The following is a 16518-nucleotide window of genomic DNA, read 5'->3' on the forward strand; positions in this document are numbered from 1 at the left end:
ATTCGTTACTAGTTATCTCGATTAAAGTTCACTTCCATTAACATTTCCCCAGACAAAGCGTTACTTGTTCTTCGTTATCGTAAAAATTTACTCAGATGAAACGTGATTCGTTACCTCCACGAAAGTTCATGCAATTGAGACATCGTTCATCTCGATGAAACCTTGTCCCTTGCTCGTTATCCAGACAAAACTGTATCCTTCGACGCGAAAGGTTCGTCGTCGAAATCGAAGATCGCTCGCTGACGAGGATCGCGAGTCTTCATGCGAGCGACGCGTACTGTATCGCGTGAGAAGGCTCGCGCCATCTCGTGCGTAAGGCCTTTTAAGAGCCTTTCACACGGACACGCGAGATCGGGAACACGCGAGCCGAGAGCGAACCGTTGCTATAGTCGTAGGAGAAACGAGGCGACGGTTGTGTGCCTGTCGAACGGGCACTGGAGAGCCTGCGAGCCTGGGCACACAGTACCTGGTGGGCCGCTAGTTGCCTTCAACTCACGAGGCACAGAGCACACACGAGCCGGGTGCATTATGGAGAAACAAGTAAAAGTTTTCGATGTGGAATCGTTTGTGGAAGAAATTAGGCGGCGTCCCGCTATCTGGGACTGTTCCGCCGCGGACTACAGTGTCGTGAGGAAGAAACGAGAATGTTGGAGGGAAATATATTTAAAAGTTCATCCGGACTACGAAGATATGCCCCAGAAAATGAAAATGGCCGTCGGTAATTATACCCTGTATTTTATTTCCTCTCGTTCGAGGTACGTGTTACAAGTTTATTCAAAAAAAAAAACAAAAGAGAAAAAGTACTCGAATGCACGTCAAATTGTACGCTGCGGGAATGTTTCATATTTATAAACTTTCGAAGCTCGCCATTTTGTTTCGCCGGGATCAACGAGGCGAACTGTGAAATATTTCCCGTATCCATTTTTCGCAAATCCTTAAAATTATAGATACCTCGAACTTTTTTCGATAATGTTTTCGCAAACCACCAAATGGACTGACATTGCTTTCAATGTGAACATTGCTTTTAAAATTTACGTCGACCGATTCGTCTAGGGACACATTGGAAGATCATTGTTGTAAATCGTTTAAAATTAAATAGGCAGTATCGATCACTGTTTGGAATTAGCTCTGGTTCAATTTTCTTCGAACTTAGGTACTACTTTTAAAAGATCCTGCTCTTTTAACAGTTAAAGAAGTATCGTCCACTTGTTGACAAGAATGTCAAATGTACATTCCATGTAACGTTCGGTTCATAGTGTGACATTAATATCAAAAATACAGTCTGTTTGTAATTGGTGTCTTCCTCGTGTCTGCACCTGACCTTAAACTGTCTACTTCTCTCTGCCAACAGTACTAAACTAAGACTCCATGCATCACATTTCGAAGAATAGTAACTCTAATTATAGTACAACACTGTAACGAGTTTTTGAACTCTCCAGTCTGCAAACTTTTCAAGTCAAGCCGAGTAACATACTTGGATCGCGCAACCACGAGTTAAAACACCTGTTTGAAACAGGTATATTGGGTATACCCGGTAGCAAAGTATGAATGAAGCAAGAATGTAATCAATTATTGTATGCATTTGCTTCAACGTATTTCTGAGAATGTTTCGAAGGTGGACGAGCTAACTCTATTCCGAAGAAGTAATGGCTAGATCAAGGATTGAATCGTGCCTTGACATAGATCGTGCATCCTCATGGATGAGAATCGATGTACCCGATGTCGTATAGTTAAAAAAAAGAAAACTAGGGGACCTTGTTCCTAACAGAACCGAAATCTCGATTGTTCTAGGTACCGAAATACATAGAAGATGGAAAAATATCAGGCAGTGTTTTAAACGAGAATTGAAAAAGAGAAAGTTGTACAAGTCTAGCTCAGGTCGGTCTTGGAGAAGCACTTACGAATACTTTGACATATTGTCGTTCCTCGTGCCAGTAATATCTAATAAACAGTAAGCAACCATTTACGTTGTAACACGTAAGACGATATCGTTACGATACTAAATGGATTCTCGATGCGTTCAGAACAGTTTCGAACCTAGGCGACGATATGGAAGAAGAGGAATCACAGAACGAACAAGAGGAGGAGCAAATGATGCATCAACAGTCGCAGTCAGGATCCTCCGAATGTCGAGGGACCGGAAGAAAAACAATCGAGTGTGATCACGTAGGGGAACTTGGTCAAATTTTGATCGAGAGTTTCTCTCAAAGACGCGCCGCGGATGACGATTGCGACGACGATAAACATTTCTTGCTGTCCCTTTTGAACTCGGCCAGGTCCGTTCCGAATCATTTGAAATTAGCTATGCGGACAGAAATTATGCAAGTCGTTGCGAAATATTGCTCCACGAGTGCAAACGTGCCCCAACAATCCTATCCGATCTGATGTACCAAGAAATCACCGTATCCCAGGTGTGGAACATTCACAACTCGTCCCACGAAACGTCACCTACCTCTTCGACTCAACTTTCGTAGCAAACCACTGATGTCGAATCTTCCGAATCCTCGTTTCCAGGCTTGGAGGGATTCTTGGTGAAATAAATTGCACGTTTCGTCACTTTGTATATTTTACTGATGAATAAAATTTAAGTGCACAGTCTTAGCAAATACGATGTCTTACCTCAGGGTTATTGGTAACTTTTCCACTGGGAAATGACAATCAGATTCTTCGCGTTAATGACTTTCTTCTGTACGGAGAATCGAAATTTTGTAAATTTTTTTGGATGAATTCAAACTTGATTGTCTCACACGTAGAAGTGTGACTTTGGGTGGCTCGATTGGACGATATTACTACGAATGGTCGTCTACGAAATAAACAATATTTGATCATTCTCAAAGTGGTCTCTAGTTATTTCAATATGATTGTCATAACGGAAAATGTTCATATCGTTGAAACGACATTGGTTGTTTTTATTTTCAAAGTACCGATTTCCGCTCTCCATTTAGCTTGACATTTTCTATATCCAAAGCCGGATTAAAATTTTCAAAACGGATAATAGTCGCTCGGAGCTAGATCTGGGCTGTAAGGTGAGTGACCCAGCCCGATGAATCTGCACTTTTTTTTTTTTTTATTGTTGCCTTCAAAATATGAGCCGTGTGAACTGGTGCATTGTCATGGAGGAATCGCACATTTTAACGAGTTTTCCTTGATGGATGAACTGTACGCTACAACTATATATAGCAATAAGTTAGTATAATATTCCCCGTTTACCAGTTTACCCCAATCGACCAGTGTGCCTTTCAATTCCAAAATACGACAGCTATTATTTTTATCTCAGCTTGACCAACATTTGCCTTTGTCGAAGAAATGATTCCATTCCATAGACGATTTTTTTTGAAAGAGATTAGAACAAAGGATCATCTTCTTGTTTTCGGTCGTCATCGACTCTAAAATTTGAATTTAGCTTTCCAGGAAGCTACTGGAAGAATTCTTGGTGTTTTTAATCTTACACTTACTTCATTCCAGAGCAAATGTTCGTGGAGGATACCTAAAACAATTGGTTCAGACAGATTGTGTCTCGAGGGAATCTCCTTGACCTTTAAGTGTCTGATATTCAGCACGTCTTCCTATTACAAGTATGATTGTTTCCTCTGTCATTGTAAACGTGGATAACTGCGATGAGAGTCATCTACGAGTGATTCTTTTCTTCGTGTAGAACCCATTCGATTCACTGTTTTGCTATAAAATGCAAAGATGGAGAATCATCTTAGTCATTGTCAAACCTACGTTTGATTTCAGCCTTTCGTAAACTTTCAATTTATTACTTGAGTGGAAACCTCACTTTCCAGTTACAAAAAATCAATATTTTTTTCTCGTATTTCTTCAAAATTTAATATTTTAAGCGTACAGTTCTTGCACATACAAGTAGGATGCGATATACAGTACATTCTTATCGTACGATCATCAGATTTGATTCGTTGTACGATCATCGCTATTTCTAACAACTGGGGGAATCCCCATCAGAATCAACGAAGCCTAAAATTCGACACGGGCCGGTGGTTATGTTTACAAGAAGTCGCCAACGAGTATTTACAGATTATAGATTTAACGAAGAATAAAATTCGTTAAGTATTTGTTTCATTTTACAAAAATATTTTCATCGTATTGACGAGATTTTTCCAATGAAAACGAGACCGAAGATGGTACAATTTGGATAATGTTTAATCACAGCGAACGATTCGTGCGATCCGCTAGTACGATCGTACGTACAGTTCGCGCAAGAAACTTCGTGTTACTTGATACGGGGCGAACTGCAGTCTTTAATAGTAAAAATTGATCGGTTTGCCATCGAATATCTCAGAGTTATCAATTTTATATTGCGAACGGATAAAAATTTATGTACCTCGCTCGTTTTTATTTTCTCAGATTCACTTTTCTCTCTTCCTGATTTGTTCACACATTTTCTCACATTGAATGTCTCGAAGTTATCAATTTTTATATTGCGAACGGATAAAAATGTATGTACCTCGCTCTTTACATTTTCTCAGATTCACTTTTCTCTCTTCCTGATTTGTTCACACTTTTTCTCACATTGAATGTCTCACATGAACGATTCTTGCGATCCGCTAGTACGATCGTACGTACAGTTCGCGCAAGAAACTTCGTGTTACTTGATACGGGGCGAACTGCAGTCTTTAATAATAAAAATTGCACGGTTTGCCATCGAATGTCTCGAAGTTATCAATTTTTATATTGCGAACGGATAAAAATTTATGTACCTCGCTCGTTTACATTTTTTCAGATTCACTTTTCTCTCCATGATTTGTTCACACTTTTTCTCACACTTAATTCACATCGAATGTCTCGAAGTTATCAATTTTTATATTGTAAACGGATAAAAATTGATGTACCTCGCTCGTTTACATTTTTTCAGATTCACTTTTCTCTCTTCCTAATTTGTTCACACTTTTTCTCACATTGAATGTCTCGAAGTTATCAATTTTTATATTGTAAACGGATAAAAATTGATGTACCTCGCTCGTTTACATTTTCTCAGATTCACTTTTCTCCCTTCCTGATTTGTTCACACTTTGTCTCACACGTTGTCCTTCTCTTCGACCGTTGTTCATTCTTTCTCGTTCGCTGTACTTTTCTTCGACCGTCGACAAAACATAAAGGCGTCCGAATCGCTCGCAGTGTACACGTTGTAAGGCTCCGCCCGGTCCCGTGTGGCGATCATACAACGAGGATTTACTGTATGTGGAGCGAGTCCCAGGCGCTCCAGTCGCTATTCAGTAGTAAAGCGCCCCAATCCTGAAACTTTAAACGCGTTTTTCTCGAAACAAGTTTTTTCCAACCTGGTAAATAACTTCTCTCGTAAATTACTCATCGAATTGTCTTGAAATTTTAATCGAATGTTCACACCAAGGTTCTCTGTTATTCTTTTCCTTGCTAATATTCTTTGAGAAAACTTCAAAAATATAACATTTCTTTCGGAAAAATTTAATCTTCTTTTTAAAGAACTTTGTCGTTCCTGAACAGATCAATATTTTTTTAAATTTACATGTGCAACGATAACGACGTTCATTTATTTTCTAACAATTAGAATTTTATTCAATTTTAACCATTAGGACCAGAGAAATTCACCTCTTTAGTAAAATCATATAACGTGGTACGAAGATTTAAATTTTCTATACAGATTGATATTATTTTGTGAAAATTCACAGAAATATTATCCAATGTATAAACTCTTAACATACGTGCAAGAGATTTACATTAGACATTTCGTATCGTCGCAAAAAATTCCTAAATGTCAGTATTTTTTCTTCGATGGACGAACTGTACGCTACAAATATATATAGCAATAAGTTAGTATAATATTCTCCGTTTACCAGTTTACCCCAATCGACCACTGGCCTTAAAGATAAACTAGAATTACCAAAGGGATCAATTTGACTTGTTTCAAACTTCTTTTAAAATTACTCAATTATTAACGATGTCTTTGCCTACAATATTCATGGACAATTATCAAAATAGGCAACTAATGGTACTCGTAAATTAACTTACCCTTTCCCCGTCTATCTTCAAAAATACCTACACAGTTTAATATAAATATTAATACATTCATCGTCGGTAGTTCTAACATTAAACAAGGATAGAATGTTTATTCGATTAACACATTTCTATTTTCAAGCTACATCGTCAAAAGTATACATAAACAATAGTAAAAAACAATGTCTCGAGCAATTACCGTGTCATTTCCCGCATAATGACAAAAAGATCGTTCGGTGAGTAATTAAGAGCAGCCATCTGGAAAATCGAAAGAAAAAATCAATTTACCAGAGACAAACCGTTCAAAATTTATTTAACCACATTTTTTCCATAGTATCCTACTCTCTTGATTTGTATATTACGCGCCATCGATTTTATACTACCGATCAAAACTCCCGCGTCTTCGGTGCACTTATCGTAGTGCAGACACTTATCGAATCAAGTGCAGCGTTGCGAACAATCGTGAACACGACTCGATACTGTATACGTATCTAAAATCATTAAATTCCTTGTAATCTTCAAAGAATGCAATCTTTATCTACTCTGTTCGACTCGTTGTTATTTTGATTACTTTAATAAATATCTCGTTAATTATCGGGACACGAACTGACCGAGTTTCACAAGGAATCCGTGAAAAATGAGGGACACTCGTCGACCGCGACCAATCGGTGAAAACAAGCCGGGAAATCACACGGTAAATGTAAATACGACGCTTCTCTCCGGTGCTACCCTTTCACGGTAAATATTTCAAAAATTTATTTTTGACGTGAACATTTTTCACACAAACATTTCGAGAATTTGTTTTCGATTCACGCTCGCCGCGCCCCGTTCGGCTCCGTGCACGTTCAATTGTCGCGATAAACTAAATAACACGATGCTTTATTGGCCGTGTGTAAAACAAATTTACCGTAGATTCGAAGCGGAACAAAATCAACGCTAAATACTTCGGCCACTTGCTGGTCATCGAACCATTGACTCGCTTGACACGGGAAGAATTCGATCTTGTCGGAATTCGCGTCATCCGTCTTGATTGGGATACGAATGATGATCTCGTGGCGCGATATGGCCGTGACACGATCTTGCGCTTGTGAATTTAAGAAATGTCTACAGGGTGTACCAACAATCAGGAAAGTTTTCCGATTTTCTACATTCTTTTCTGATTTCTCCACCGATCTTCGAATTTGTTTTCCATAAGAACGAAAAGTGCTATCCAAACATTTTATTCGTAATTTTTCAAGCTGTTCTTCCACGGAGAATCCCGTATACATGGTGTCCCGTTTAAATTGACGCAACGAAATTTTTTGACGATTAATTTAAATAATAGAAGGTGGAACGTGCCTCTTGGGATTTCGTGAGGAGATTCAAATGGAGTTAGTATTAGTTCTTCAATGTGTGGATGTTTTCAAGGTCATTTCAAAATTGTGTTTTTTCTTTAGTTATTAATTTATATATTTTTTCTTTTTATTCCGAAATTCTATTCTACACGAAATTACATATTGTCCTACTGTGACTAAAAGATCAAATGTTTTACGCGATTGTACAATAAATATGTTTCCAGTTAATTTTTGACAGTTTGTATCTTTAAGATACAAACTTTTAATCATTTGTATCTTAGAAACGGAACTTCAGATTACAAAATGGTAATAATTTGCGTTATTTCGACACATAGAGTATACCCTTAAAATGTGTTCCATATTTTTATCAATACACACATATATCGATGAACTAGTTCAAACGTCATCTGTTACTTGCATAAGCTTCCCATTTCTCGTGGATCACTCGGTATAGTCGAAAGTACGTGTCAGCCAGTCTAAACTGAAGTATAGTGGAATCTCCGTTACATGAACTAATTAAATGACAAAAGTGTTCATATATGAGAACATTCTCATAACAGAACAACGAACGGTTAATACTAAATTTGGTCGAATATTTCGAACAACGTCAAACGAAATCACTGCAATTTTTTCATTGATCATTTCTCATTTACAAAATGCAAAATAGAAAAGGAACTGTATCGATCGATTCTCAATTTCTTTTTTTTAACAATTAAATCACGTAATTTCTTCCACGTTGCGCAACGTCGATATTCGTCGAACAAACGTAAAAAGTTACATTCCATTACAAATCGAACAATCGATCGATAATAACTTCGATGCGGCACTCGTTTCGCTTTTATCGCGAGCGAACCGGACACGAAATTTACTACTTAGTGGCCATCGAGAGGAAATCGAAATCTCGAGTTTGAAATTGAAAAAGGGCTATACAAGAACGTTACATCGAGTTTAATTACACCCGTTCGAGCGTGTATTGACCAAAACCGATATGTAATATCGATGCGAAGCCATCGAGTTCGCGACATCTTCATCGACAATTGGAATAAATCGTGGTAGGTACCCTTTGCTTTTTTTTTCTACTTTTTCCTCCTTTTTCAACCACCAAACTTTTTCTTGCCACGTGATTCTTCACGACTGGTCCGTTCGATTCGTGTATCTCGTAAAATTACTGAAAACGCTTGCGTATCGGTAATAAACGTTCCCGTGGTATTCATTAATGGAATCGGTTCGCGGCAAAATTGAATTTCGACGAATAAAAGTAAAAAAGAAAAAGAAAGAAAAAATGAAAAAAAAACAAAAAGCGGGTTTCTGTTCGCGCGTTCGATCAACCGAACGAACGATTTTACGACTTACGTTCGACGGGGGAGTGATTTATGTGTATCGATACCAAGTGGGGGGAAAAAAATCATTTTTGTAACAATGTTTCGAGACTAGCTCGTAACGCCACACGCGTCAGAGTCTCCGCGCTTCCGCGATACGATGTGTGTATGCTCGATTCCTCGAAACGTCGCATAACTCCGCTTACGTCATGCGATGAGTCGTATCAAGACTGATTAGTTTCATAATTAGTTCGTATACGCTACTCGCTGTGTCTTTGTGCACATTGTTCTTTAAAACGCGTGGAAGGTCGTACATTTAGCAATTCGGTGTGACACGATTGATTAACGACGATTAAAAATTAATAATGTAATTAAGTATTACGCGTTGATGGGTCTTGCTGGTAAATTAACTGCTATTTTAATACGGTAACGATTCAATGTAAATTTCGAGTCTTGCGTTTCGAGAACGTTGATTTTAATCGTTTATACGCAAGTAGTGTGTGAGTATATTTAATTTAATATTGTAAATGTAGTTTTGTCAGGGGAAATTTTAAGGTTATCTTTGATGATTTATGTTCGATCAGGTGTGAGTTGAAACGAGGTTGAAAAAGATTGTTAGTGTTTTTTGTTACTGTTTTATGTTACTGTTTCTCGAGTTTGTTGCCAGTATCGATATTATTGCAAAGATTGACGTCGATAACGTAGACGTATTGAAATTTCATTCGATGAGTTTTGTAAAATAATAAAGTCGTAAATAAAGATAGATTAATAAAGTCGTACAAGAAGATGACCACTTTGTGGACTAGTTTATATTAATATTTTTCATATATGTGTATATATATTCTTTCTAAAATACAATCGAAACGTTTTTATGGAAAGTAACGCACCTAAGTACTGAAAAGTAAATTTTTCCAGAACGTAGCAAAAACAATTATTTGTAAATTTTGATTCGTTTCTGTTCAAATATAGAACTAAAGGCAGGATAACTGAAATACGTAACGAAATTAATACAAAATCCATTACTCGAATTAATGTAATCAAAATTCTGCAAAAAATAATTCAATTTTTTAGAAAACCCAGTATGTGCACCCTTTTAGTTTACAAAAAAGACTCTACATTCCTCAATCACTTAAATTTGCAACAACTAAGCGTTAGAATGAACTATTTTTGAAACTTTCATTCTTAGATCTTCACCGTAAGGCTTAAAACGAATGAAAAGATAAAGAATGGATATAACTAAAATATAATCTAAAATCACGAACGGCAGTAAGTAACAGATGACGTAAACGATTCAAGGAACAAAAATAAATGATTAACGCTCGAGCTGGCTGGTGTTTTCCGTGGGAGCAACATGCGACGTACCGGTAGTACCATCGTTTTACACTTTGCGTAAATTACAAACTCTTAGAAAAATAAAATTTTACTCAAATTATATACCACGGAATTACCATTCGCGTATAGAATATTTTTGATGAAAAAAAAGCAATTCTTTCAATTTTCGCATTTACACTTTTCACAAAAATATAAAAATAGTATTTTCTAACGAATTCTTGTGTTCAAAGGGATGAAGAAAATTTCTACGTATTTCAAGGTCGACATTTTGTGCCTACAATAATTTGAAGAAGAGAGATTATAATAAGTTGCTCGATAAGAAATGGAGATATTAGGTTCATGGTTTTATTTTTCTAAAGATGGTACTACTGTTCGATGAACGTGTGTAAAGTTTCATGTAGATCGACTTATTGGTATATTTACAGTTCTTCAAAGTTGAAGTGTCACAGTATATTTTTTACAATGGAAAAAACTTCAAAATTTATCGAACAACCCAGGTTGCACAGTCGCTGTAAGTTTTCCCTTAATACTAGGTAGTACTATACTGTTCAATAAGTTTTATCGAATGACAAAACTTATTGAACAACCTAGTATAAAGGGACAATTTACAGTGACTGTGTAACCTAGTTTGTTTAATAAGTTTTATAGTTTCTCCATTGTAAAAAAAATACTATGACACTACAACTTAAACAACTTAATACTATACTGTTATATCGAATAATTTTTATACAAAATATCAACCTTGAAATACGTAGAAATTTTCTCGGTCCCCTTGAGCACAAGTTTTTCACAATAAGTTTCATCGAACGACAAAATTTATCGAACGATCTATTACTTAAAAAAATAATCTTAATTCGAGTAATGGATTTTGTATTAATTTCGTTACGTATTTCATTTATCCTGTCTTTAGTCGTATATTTGAACAGAAACGAATCAAAATTTACAAATAATTGTTTTTGCTTCGTTCTGGAAAAATGTACTTTTCAGCACTTACGTGCGTTACTTTCCATAAAAACGCTTCGATTGTATTTTAGAAAAAATATATACACATAGATGAAAAATATTAATAAAAAGTAGTCCACAAAGTAGTCCAAAAATAATCCTAAGGGCGGAGCGAAGTACGAATCCACCAGAAATGCAACACAATTAAAAGCTTTCGAATCTCCACCGAAGACGAAATCTCAATCACGAGAAGTCAATTAAAATCGAGCAGAATGCATCGCCATCGATGTTTTCGTTGCACGTGCCCCTACGAAGACGACGACCGATTTCAATAATCAATCGTACCCGGAAATGCACGGGGGAAGATCTCACGATAACGTTTCCTCGTCTATTCTCTAATAGATTCTCACCGAGCGAATACAAACCATTTCGAGTGGATCTATCGATTCACTATGGCGCGTTTCCATCTCTGGAATCATCCCCATGGTTAATTTCCCCGCGTGGCGAAACACGCGCGATCGATGCAAATCGTATTTTTAGCTGCATCGGCAACGAAGAGTCGGACGAATTTCTAATCGAGCCCTTCTACTACACGTTTGAATTATTCCCTCGCGAATTTTTGGGGTTGAAGGGCAAATAGTTGGCGAAAATTTTCGCCGCCCATGGGGGAAGGTTGTCTGAATCGAATCACTTTCGACGAGTCGAAAATGAATATTTTACGACGATTGTGCGACGAGAAAGGAAATTTTTCTTCGAATAAATTTTAATAGTAATTTGAAGAATTGAATACGAATTACTCGCTATCGGAGCAAATGGTTGCTTAATTTGGAGTAAAATATTGTACATGAAACTTTAAGTTTTCTATTTAGATGAACATTTGTATTTATTCAGTAACCTTCGAATGCATCTGGTTGCAGAATTGTAACAATTTATGTTTGGTTTTTGTAGATTTTACTAAATAGTAGATTAAATACAATAAGATATTTTTTTCAATTTTAATTCATTTTTCAGGCAATATTTACCTGTAATAAAAAAAATCATTTCTTTTACAATTTTATTTATAATACCATGCATTCGAGTAAAATGTATTTTTTTTAATTTTGTGCAATAACAGTGTAAATAGTAAACAATATATTTCATACCAATGTCAATAATCAAACATTCGATTGATGTTCGGAGCACATCGCGTGTTAAATAAATATAAACTTTTATTAATTTTTGTTACTGTAAAAGTTTTCTATCCAGAATTTGAAATTTTAAAGTGGTATAGAAATTCCAAATCTCTTAAATATTGGCTCTGCCATAAACGTGAGAATTTATAAATAAAAGAAACAACTTCTACAATCCTGAAACTCTATTACAAATCAATCAGTCGCTTATTATTCGTTCAATTGCAAGAGTAACATCGATTTTAGGCAAACAGATCGAGAAAACGATCACTGCGCTGCTTAAAAAGAAAAAAAAAACATATTTTCGTTTATCGATTTTAGCGTAGCTTAAATTTCCATATACATCGATTTTCTATTGAAGAAGGAATCGTCGTTAAACGTTTAAAAATTTTATAGCAACGCGTGTGAGTGGAGTCAGCCTCGAGCGACGGGACAGAGAAGGGGTTAACCAGGCGAGAATTCTTTGTGCGATCGCCCACGGCGGGCGAACCCGCTGCGAAAAAATATTCATTATTTTCGCTTTTTTTCGCGAACGATTACTGTTTACAGACAGAGGAAATCGGCGCGCGATCCCACCAAATGGTAGACGATGTCTTTGAAAAAAATTGATTGAATTTTTTGCCGTCTCTGATAAGCTCTGTTTACGATGTTTTATTACAAATTTTATGGCAATAATCGGTTCATCGGTCCAAGAATACACATCTTCGATTTTTGCCATCAATTTCGTTGCACACAATTTCGTAGAATCGAGTGTACTATTGTCAGTCCAAATTAAAATGACTGCTCAAGGTCGTTCTTCAGGCGGTCGCTTCAAAGTATCGATACAAAATAGAATAGTTGATATTGTTCACTATATTTTTACGAAAATGTTATCAATGGATTGGTAAAGTTCTCCCGATGAAAATGAGTCCAAACACGACCATATTTGGAGTAGTTTTCATTATATGTATGCTATTCGAATTATTTTTGGAAAATATTTGCTTAAGTACAAATTAAAACAGTTCGAATGAGATTGCGTTTGAACTTATTTTCGTCGGGAAAACCTCTCCGATTCGTTAATAATACTGTTGTAAAGATGTAATGAAAAAAATAAAAAAATTTGATTCCGAATCGGCGATCGACGCAAAAATATATCAAATCTATAGAATTCGGGGTTTTTTAATTAAAGTATATGAAATCTATGGAACTCGTGTTTTTACAAAAAGTATGTCAAATGTATAGAATTCGATGTTTATCAAAAATATGTCAATTCTATAGAACTCGTGTTTTTATAAAAAATATATCAAATCTATAGAAGTCGTATTTTTGTTAAAAAAAAAAGCATCCCAAATCTACAAGATTACTCGTATTTTTATAAAAAAAAAGCATCCAAAATCTACAAGATTACTCGTATTTTATCAAAAGAAGGATCCCAAATCTACAAAGATTGCTCGTGTTTTTAACTTAACAAATCGACAAGAAGTTCAAGGAAACACAAGACATGTGCATCTATATACATAATCACGTACTGTGAATACCACGATATGGGTCGAAAAAGACCCGAGAAACGCAGTAAAATCAAGCGCACGTAATGCGAGGCTCGTTCGTTGTTGCTCCGTCTCTTTCGCACTCGTTGTATTCCATTCACTTCGCAGCCTCGATACAAGCGAGGGGGAGTCGATAAAAATCTCTACCTACCTCGTTGTGGAGCGAATCGACGATACCAATTTCATGACTCGAAAGCGGGAATTACCGTGAATGGAAAACATTTCGATGTCTTTGGCGATATACGTGTGTAATTGGCAGGCAATGACTGTAGGTGACTCGTATCACTTTCTGCAGTCACTCTCTTTTTGTTGGGATCGTTCACTGGCGGATATCGTGCGATTCTCGTGAATAGCGTCGAAAGGGGAGCGCGTGGTGGTCGAATGGCGCGCAAAACACGCAGGGAGACACCTTTATGCGAGTGATGTAACGGTACAAAGCGACCAGTGGCGATCCCTTTATGGTCGTGGAATTTTGTGAAATTTGATTGAGCGCTCACGGGGTATTTCAAAGTATTCGCGACAAAGGTGTGTTTTGTTTTTTTTTTCTTCCTTTTTTTTTTTTTATTTATTATTTTTTATTTTTTTTTTAATAACGCGACAACAGCCCGATTAAAATATACTCAACGGAGAGCCAAGCAACCGGGCATTTTTCCTCTCACTTTCTCCCGTGTATTAATTAATACGCGAACTCGAAATTTTACCACGAGAGTTGTCCCGAATCCCCCGATATAATTCAGTCGCATTATTTGTTAACGAAGTATCGATTATTGGTAATTAACGCAGTTATTCGGTATCGAGGGTTCTGCTCGGAGATGGGGAACATCCAGCGAACATATTTAGAGTTTTATGGCATTTCTGACGCGTATAGAACCGGATGGCTGATCTTTCGACAGATTGTTTTTTAACCGGAAAATTTCTACGTTCGTTTTACTGGTCGTCGAGCAGTGAGAAACTCTTTGGTTTCGTAACAGATGGAATTGCATGAAATGAAATATCCGAGATGGACTTTTAACGAGGATTCAAAACCACCTCGATATAAGGATCGAGAAAGGTACGGTAGAATTGATACTCTACTAAAGTTTGTACGTTGATGTAGAATTAAACGTGAATTGCATAAAATGAAATATCCGAGATGGACTTTTAACGAGGATTCAGAACTACCTCGATATAAGGATTGAGAAAGGTGCAGTAGAATCGGTACTCTACTAAAGTTTGAACGTTGATGTAGAATTAATTGTGAATTGCATAAAATGAATTATCCGAGATGGACTTTTAACGAGGATTCAGAACTACCTCGATATAAGGATCGAGAAAGGTACGGTAGAATCGGTACTCTGTTAAAGTTTGAACGTTGATGTAGAATTAAACGTGTACGCAAATTTATTTTCAGTTATTCTTGTTGAAGTATCTCTTTATCCTGAACCTCCCCCCTCCCCCTTTATCCCAATTTTTTCGTGTTATTCGAACAAATTTTTCACAGCGAAGAGTTTAATTAATTAACGTGCAAACATTTTATTCTTTAACCGTGTGTGTATAAATTTTCGATGTATAAAAATTCAATAACGTGGTCATAATTTTTAAACGAAGGTTCGCACGAACTTGTAAACATATCGTAACTGAATTTTTTCAAAGACGCAAATCGAAATTGAAATCTCTGTTAACTTCTTCAGAGGTACTGGCAAATATGTGTATACGTAATTTTGTAACTCGAAACCGCTAAAATTATGAATAAATATTCTTAATGAAATTTTCGAATGTAACTTGGTTACACAGATTGGTAGATGGGTCAGCACCAACTTGAATATTTGTTTATATCAAACAAAATAATTCATCTCCGGAGCACCCTAACCCTTTGTGGTCGAATACCACAACATTTCCAACAATGTACTTTTACCAGTAGATTGTTCTCGTTGACTTTCTAACGGAAATAAATAAAACATGTGTTCTCTGTAAATATACCGATGCATTATTCAAACGAAATTTATAAATTTACATTCCACGCTAGTTACTGCGCTGCGATTCCACGCACCACAGTATTTTGTACCAAAAGTACCCACATGTCCGTGAGAATTAACCCTTTGCGATCGTGATCTATTTTTTCGCTCTTTGTGTTCGTTTTTTAAATGATTTCTCGCGGTATTCGAAAATCATGGCAAGTTGCGCAAAATTTGCACCGAAATCGATTTTGAAAAATCGAATAATAATTTCGATAATCATTGTGACGGTTGTACTTATTCATAGAATACAATCACTTAACCCAAATTAACAATTATTCTCGGGTTCTGTGATATTACGGAACAACAATGGCGGGTGAAATGTCATGGCGGAATGGTACCAATTACGGAGCTTTCTATCGATCGGTTTTCAAGTCATTATTTACAGCATTCTTTAACAGTAGTTGCTTTCCCCAATAAAAATCATTAACGATTTATCGAGCTACGAACAAAAGTTACCGGATAGATTCCACGAATAGCGAATTTCCCAGGCATCATCTAAAATTTAAAATTCAATTTATTCGTTCGGGAGGAAATTGAAGAGACTAGAGTGTAGCCAAATATTTTGATCTTTCCTCTAGTCTTGTTATACATTTTTTTTCACAAACATATGTACACTGTACCAGCTGTACACGTTACGATTGCACTAAATACATCAGGATATTTAGAAAGAAAATTAAATAAGAGATTTTATCATTTTCTACTGAATAGAATTTATTTAGACGAAAATAATGGTACTGTTCAAACCAGGTACCATTTACAGTAACGCAAGCTAGGAAACGACGCAGCCAATCAGCTATCGCGGTACTCACGGTCTCCAAGATTATTTCAGAAGCTATTTTTGCAAGGATGTTCTTCCAACTAAGCCAAATTTTTCTAAGGAATATCACAAGCAGTGGTTTTCAGCTCCG

The 16518-nt window shown here is 36.4% G+C and overlaps 1 protein-coding gene and 1 long non-coding RNA gene across 2 annotated transcripts in view; both read left to right on the plus strand.

Annotated features, from left to right (window-relative positions):
- LOC143146124 (uncharacterized) overlaps positions 1 to 16518 on the plus strand; it is a 277891-nt gene that overhangs the window by 125016 nt on the left and 136357 nt on the right. The window lies entirely within an intron of this gene.
- LOC143145468 (uncharacterized) lies at positions 262 to 2738 on the plus strand. The gene is made up of 3 exons (XM_076308865.1): positions 262 to 718; positions 1792 to 1951; positions 2025 to 2738. The coding sequence occupies exons 1-3, from the start codon at positions 262 to 264 to the stop codon at positions 2383 to 2385; spliced, it is 978 nt and encodes a 325-aa protein (XP_076164980.1). The 3' UTR covers positions 2386 to 2738.

The sequence above is a fragment of the Ptiloglossa arizonensis genome, chromosome 4 (genome assembly GCF_051014685.1).
Source record: "Ptiloglossa arizonensis isolate GNS036 chromosome 4, iyPtiAriz1_principal, whole genome shotgun sequence".
Taxonomy (NCBI): domain Eukaryota; kingdom Metazoa; phylum Arthropoda; class Insecta; order Hymenoptera; family Colletidae; genus Ptiloglossa; species Ptiloglossa arizonensis.